The following is a 5,356-nucleotide window of genomic DNA, read 5'->3' as shown; positions in this document are numbered from 1 at the left end:
ACGCGTGACATCGCACTGAGATCAATACTCGTTCTTCTACCACTGAGTAGGTGCAGGTGGTGGTAAAGAACGAGTAAAAACATAAGAACAGTTAGGTTATGGTAAAAATTTATGTTCCAGTCCCAATGGTTAATTCATATGTGGTTATTTCCATTACCTGCATGTTGTCTTTCCAACACCCCCTTTTCCACCTACAAATATCCATTTGAGAGATTTTTGATCAATGATGTTCTGCAAAGATGGATCTAATTCTGGGTCCAGTTGCATAGCAGCCATTTTTCGGTCAACGACTTAGATTCGTCCGGATTATAGAAGCAACAAAGGGTCTTCTAAAGTTCATAAAAGCTAATAATCACTTAAACTGAAAGTTTTTTTTGAAAATTTGCTACCTGACGTGACACCCGTGACACAATCGTGTTGGTAACCACATGTCATCAACAACCAATCAGAATGGAAAATTACTGCTGACAAGTCATACCGATTCATTTGACACTTGTCCGCTAGAGCGCGTACGAGTACGTACGCGTAAGGTTTTCATACTACCGACGTAAACACTGACCGTTTGTTTTGCTTCGTTGTTTGTTTGTTGTCACTGAACGACCTAAAGTGAACTTATGTTTTTTGATGTAGAGTTTAGAGTTTGTTTTAAATTTCTTCTAATCGGCATTGATTAGCTTGGCGAGTGTCTGCCGCGTGGTATGAGCCGCATACATTTTTAACTTTCATTCAAGGTACGCATGAAATTATTAATCATTCACCAACGACACTACTTAACCCTTCCAAACATATTTTGTTTACTGCGACTCTCTGCTTACTTAAGTCGGCCAGTACGTTTGGGTGTACGTAGATCGTGTATAATAGACTAAGACTCAGGGCGGTTCTCTTTGCAGCCTCAAGATGGTCAAACCTTTGCCTTCGAGGCGCTGCCCTACCTTTTCACCCCACACTTCAAATGTTGATGATACCGACTACGATGATGCTGATACTCAACAGGAAGACCATGAGGATGACGGAGGTGCAGGATATGTCTCCCATCCACAGTATGTATAGTAAAACTGGAAACTATTATGACTTTGGAAGTGTCTCCTTTAATTTATCTTGTTTTTATTACTCTCTAGATATTCTCCATTGTCTGAGCACCTCACTTACTCGCAATTCTTCCAATCTTATGATGGGTCTCTTAACTATCGATTACCCACGCCCGCACCCAGAGAAAGGATGTCTTCACTCCCAGATGATAATGAAATAAGATCAGTTCCACAGCAAAGAAGAGGAAGTGCCCCTGTTGGTACTCAATTTGCTTGTGAGTTCAGGCCTTCATCATCTAGTCAAGAAAATACAAGTCCCCCACCAGCTCTGCAAGAAATAGCATCAAAAGGAAAGGAGTTATTTTGGTTCATCTTGAGTGAAGAAGTCAAAGCTCAAGAAGCCACCTCACCGGGCACTTTTAGTGCTCTGACCATATCACCATCATCTCAAAGGTAAAATTATATAGAATTTCAACATCTTGGGAACTTGAAGTTGATTGCAATTTGTACATTTCTAGAATGGAAGTCTTGAATGAAAGAGGAAGATTTGGAGGCAGAACACTTCGTCAAATTGCAGAAGCTTTCTCTAAGTCACCACAGCGCTTAAAAGTGCAGGAATATGCGAACAAAGTCAATTTGCAAAGTCTCAATTACAACTCCTTCTCAGATCTCCTGTTTGGACTCTTTCAGGTATGTATTAACGAAGTTCAGCCTGCCTTTATATTTTCCATTGAAATAAGTCAATAATGAAAGGGTGGTTTACAGGAGGGAGGCGTGACCCAGGCAAGGGTCCTTGTACTTTTCTTCTTTTGTGCCGATGTTGCTCTTCGAGCATTGAGAGATAAGCTGACACAGCATTTCCAACAACTAGTTGATTGGACATCACGCTACATTACAGAGAGGTTGAGTGCCTGGGTACTTGATCATGGTGGCTGGGTGAGTGAAAATGCAGGCCAATAATGGAGTCACTATAAATAATTTAAATTGACTTGATTTTTGATTTTCAGGCTGCCGTGTTACAGGAGTCAGTGGATCATGCTTACAAGGCAGCTATTTTAGGTTTATTTGCTCTCAGTTTTGTAACCCTGTCATTTATGATGTGGAGGCGTTGAGAAAGCTAGATGAAGGACTGATATCCAAAATGAGTTTCATTTGTTTGATCTACAGGGTTATTTGTTGTAACTCGCTCCACTCACAGGAGGGAAAGTAATTATCCAAAGCTCATGTATCTCTGCCAAAAGTCACCAAAAAGTATTATATTTATACGTAAGCATTTAAGTTTTAATGTAAGAATTCGAAAGTTACGAGGACCTAGTCCTATGCCCAGTGCATCCATGAAGATTGACATGTTTCTTTGTCTTGGCTAGTCTTATGTAATCTTGTCAAAGTGCATGAAAAGAAAACGAAAATGTAAAGTTCACATATGTATTTACCTAATAACAGTTTTAACAAACCAAATAAAGGCAGAGCCTAAAAATAACTTCATTGCAATATTATTTCAGATGCTGTTTGAATGAAAGTACATTAAGCAAATAAGTCAAAACACCACAATTGTATTAATTAAAAGAAACAGTAAAATATTTGCATAGCAAGCAAAGATATAGTACAAGTATTGTAAATTGGATCCTAACTATTTAAATAATCTAAAATGTAAAAGTACGCATAAAATCAATAAGTTAATCACACACGAATCACAATTACAATTGCTGCTTGGTCTTACTTCCTCTTCTAAAGAATTTCACAAATTTAGATTTGGGACTTAGAGGTGAAGTTATGCTACTTCCAGGGCTGGTTGCGGACTCTGCAGCAGCTGAGCCTGCAATACATAGAGGCAAAGTAGAATTGAAGTAGATCCAAAAGGCACAAAGCACTTCATAGCTGATTTTAAAGGGCGTTGGTTGTTACGATTCCTGTTCCTACCAATTAAGCCCAATGACTCCAATTATAGAAACAAATGCAATTTTGTTGAGCATCTTATTGGAGACTGGACCTAACAGGTTGAGACCAGTAATCGTAACCCCTTCTCACCATATTCACTGACCGACTCCGGGGACTCCACAGTAACAATGCTAGGACTGTGGGCAGGAGAGGCTGGTGCAGTGACAGGGGTTGGGGAAGACACTTCCTCAGCAGGTGGTACATCAGCTTCATTCACCAAGACAGCTCCACCCTCCACTTCAAGATCCTCTTCCCCTGAATCTTCCCCATCACTTGAGTCCTCATCACTGCTAGGCTGAAACACAAAATTGGAAATGAAAAATTGGAGACAAAGCAAATGGAATGAGAAAGCCAAGCGAAGACTTACCACAAAGTCAGGGTCACTTTCACTATCATAATCTTTTCCATATTTGTCCAGCTTATCAGCAACAGTTTCATCATCGCTTCCATCAGTCCAGTCAGACTGCTCCACATCGCAATATTTGCGCTTGCGTTCCTGAAATATCCATAGGAAATGTTTACTTAGAACCAGCTATGTTCATCCCAGGACAGGAGACCTTAATGCATGAAGACACCCTCCAACAAACTGAAAGTAAACCTTACATGATCAGGAGTGGTTGATGCAGGGAGTGTCTTTTTAGAACATGGTGTACCATTCACAGAATACCCAGACTTGGCGTCGGATCGTGCGCGAATATTTTTCAGACCAGCAAACTTAATGAACCGCAATCGACGACGTTTGCTTTGAAGCCAGTGTATCTGTCAAACAAAGGGTGGGTTACTCAAAAGCCAGAGACACAAAAGTTTGAAGATGAAACCATCAACTAAAAATAGTTCTGCTAACGTACCATATCAATGGTGTTACACGGCCTTCTGAAGATGCGGGACACAAAATAGACTGTGACTCTGACAACGCCAAGTACTCCAACCAATGGGAGGAAGAGAGGCCATGATAGAGGCCTTGCTACCACCACCAGGTCAGGGTTGTTCACCACCATATGATCAATCGGACTGCCATTGCAGGCTGAAACATCTCCTGCAACCAAGATCCCCAGGTTACAGTGGTATCGGTGGCAGGTTTGGGACATGCCGAGATAGTAATCATGATCCCCAAGTCCCTACTGTTCACAACCCGCCTCACATGGTCGTTTCAACAACAAAGCACTTTAAACAGTGCGCCCGTCTCTGTCGCACTCACGTGTATCTGCCAGAGCGACAGAGACAAAGGACGAATTTAAAGCACTTTCGGTTTCATTTGACGCCGGGGCTCCGGGCTTGCGCGCGCCGCCGCCGGGGTCGTTTCGGACTTACCGTTGGCACTAGCCTGCGGAAGGGCCTTTGCCGACGGCTGGGTGGACCACACGAGGGACTTCTCGATGAGGCGCAGCACGCTGTCAACGCTGCGGATCACGAGCTGGCCGGTGCGCCGGCTGGCGAACCACTCGCCCCAGAGCTCCACATGCTCGTGCTCGGCGTGCTCTACTGCGGTCATGGTCATGGTGACGGCTGCCTCGGCGTCGACGATCTCCAGGATCCGGCTTTCTTACGCACACCCCACGTGGTGGTGCTCGGGCGGGTACTGCTTGGTGCTGCCGAGGTAAGATTCACTGTTCACTCGGGAGGGACCGGCGCGCTGAGCTGTGCTCTGTTCAGCTTCACTTTGGCAGACTGAGGCTGACTGGATCTGTCTGTCTTCTGTCTGGGCGGGCAGTGGCGGCAGAACGCCGGGCCGGCACTGTTGCTTTGCAGCTGCCCCTCCCCCTCCCCTCTTTCTCTCACCCTCCCCTCTCCGTCACACCTATGCGAGCGCGCGCAAGGTGGGAGAGAGACAGCAGACTCCAGACACCACCGTTTTGGAGGCAGCCTGCCTCCCCTAACCAACCTCGCCCCCCCCCTCTCCTCCCCTCTCCGTCTTGGCGGTTCCTTCTTTGTTCCCGACGCGCGGGAAGACATCGTCCGTCTCTTTCCAGCTCACGTGCTTTTGCTCGGGGAGCGAATGAGACAGACAAAGCTATTGCGGACGCAGCCGCCCGATTCTTCAACGGGCATCCTGCCCTCCAGACCTCCTCCAGGGCCCGCCCAGTTTCAATGGGTGGGAGAGAGAGAGAAGAGAATGTATGATGTGCACTCGCGGGCCTACGTGTCGGTCTGTACCTGGGCCTGGTTCTGGTTGGTTCGTTTTGCACGCCCTACGTGTCGCCATTTCCGTGTGTGCCGATAATTTTCTGTGCAATTTTCTTGCTGGAATGCAGGCTGGAGGAGCGCAAGCTGCCAGGACCGCGGATGACATGGACATGACCCTCAGCCGAACTTGATGGCGGAGAGCGACCGAGGGGCCTAACCGGACCGGTTTCGTGTCTGATCAGCCCCCCCCCTCCCTCCCCAAACTT

General features: G+C 45.7%; 4 protein-coding genes across 8 annotated transcripts in view; 1 reads left to right on the top strand and 3 right to left on the bottom strand.

Moving 5' to 3' along the window:
• The window catches only part of LOC113209997 (ATPase ASNA1 homolog), a gene marked incomplete at its 3' end in the record, with an annotated part of 28,570 nt that extends 28,061 nt beyond the window's left edge, over positions 1-509 (bottom strand). Inside the window, 2 exon segments of one of the 2 annotated variants that reach the window (XM_052271849.1) lie at positions 158-290; positions 390-509. In XM_052271849.1, the coding sequence (XP_052127809.1) occupies positions 158-290; positions 390-486 (230 nt within the window). 2 annotated transcript variants of the gene reach the window in all.
• The window catches only part of LOC113209983 (caskin-1), a 73,925-nt gene that overhangs the window by 9,063 nt on the left and 59,506 nt on the right, over positions 1-5,356 (bottom strand). The gene's annotated exons all lie outside the window — the stretch shown is intronic.
• LOC113209999 (apoptosis regulator BAX) lies at positions 567-2,508 on the top strand. The gene is made up of 6 exons (XM_026427785.2): positions 567-731; positions 891-1,040; positions 1,119-1,481; positions 1,547-1,718; positions 1,794-1,964; positions 2,036-2,508. The coding sequence occupies exons 2-6, from the start codon at positions 898-900 to the stop codon at positions 2,138-2,140; spliced, it is 954 nt and encodes a 317-aa protein (XP_026283570.1). The 5' UTR covers positions 567-731; positions 891-897; the 3' UTR covers positions 2,141-2,508.
• On the bottom strand, positions 2,440-4,698 carry LOC113209998 (uncharacterized). 2 transcript variants are annotated; one of them, XM_026427784.2, is made up of 6 exons: positions 4,278-4,698; positions 3,815-4,002; positions 3,570-3,725; positions 3,334-3,462; positions 3,057-3,261; positions 2,440-2,844 (listed from the first exon to the last, which is right to left on the bottom strand). In XM_026427784.2, exons 1-6 carry the CDS (start codon positions 4,462-4,464, stop codon positions 2,726-2,728), a joined length of 984 nt encoding a protein of 327 aa, XP_026283569.1. In that variant the 5' UTR covers positions 4,465-4,698; the 3' UTR covers positions 2,440-2,725. The 2 variants fall into 2 exon arrangements, with proteins under 2 accessions (XP_026283569.1, XP_052127811.1); XM_052271851.1 differs by having other exon boundaries at positions 3,070-3,261; positions 4,278-4,696.

Source organism: Frankliniella occidentalis, unplaced genomic scaffold (genome assembly GCF_000697945.3).
Source record: "Frankliniella occidentalis isolate FOCC.00 unplaced genomic scaffold, Focc_3.1 Scaffold176, whole genome shotgun sequence".
In the NCBI taxonomy this organism is placed as follows: domain Eukaryota; kingdom Metazoa; phylum Arthropoda; class Insecta; order Thysanoptera; family Thripidae; genus Frankliniella; species Frankliniella occidentalis.
Note: the sequence above shows the minus strand (reverse complement) of the source record. Positions and strands in the feature narration are given on the sequence as shown.

Bases quoted from the DNA above. Each gene is read 5' to 3' on its own strand.
- LOC113209999 (XM_026427785.2), top strand. From the start codon at position 898: ATGGTCAAACCTTTGCCTTCGAGGCGCTGCCCTACCTTTTCACCCCAC. The intron at 1,482-1,546 runs GTAAAATTATAT...GTACATTTCTAG, and splicing joins ATATCACCATCATCTCAAAG to AATGGAAGTCTTGAATGAAA. The intron at 1,965-2,035 runs GTGAGTGAAAAT...TTTGATTTTCAG, and splicing joins TACTTGATCATGGTGGCTGG to GCTGCCGTGTTACAGGAGTC.
- LOC113209998 (XM_026427784.2), bottom strand. From the start codon at position 4,464: ATGACCATGACCGCAGTAGAGCACGCCGAGCACGAGCATGTGGAGCTC. The intron at 4,003-4,277 runs GTAAGTCCGAAA...TCTTGGTTGCAG, and splicing joins TCCGCAGGCTAGTGCCAACG to GAGATGTTTCAGCCTGCAAT. The intron at 3,463-3,569 runs GTAAGGTTTACT...TGGATATTTCAG, and splicing joins CATCAACCACTCCTGATCAT to GAACGCAAGCGCAAATATTG.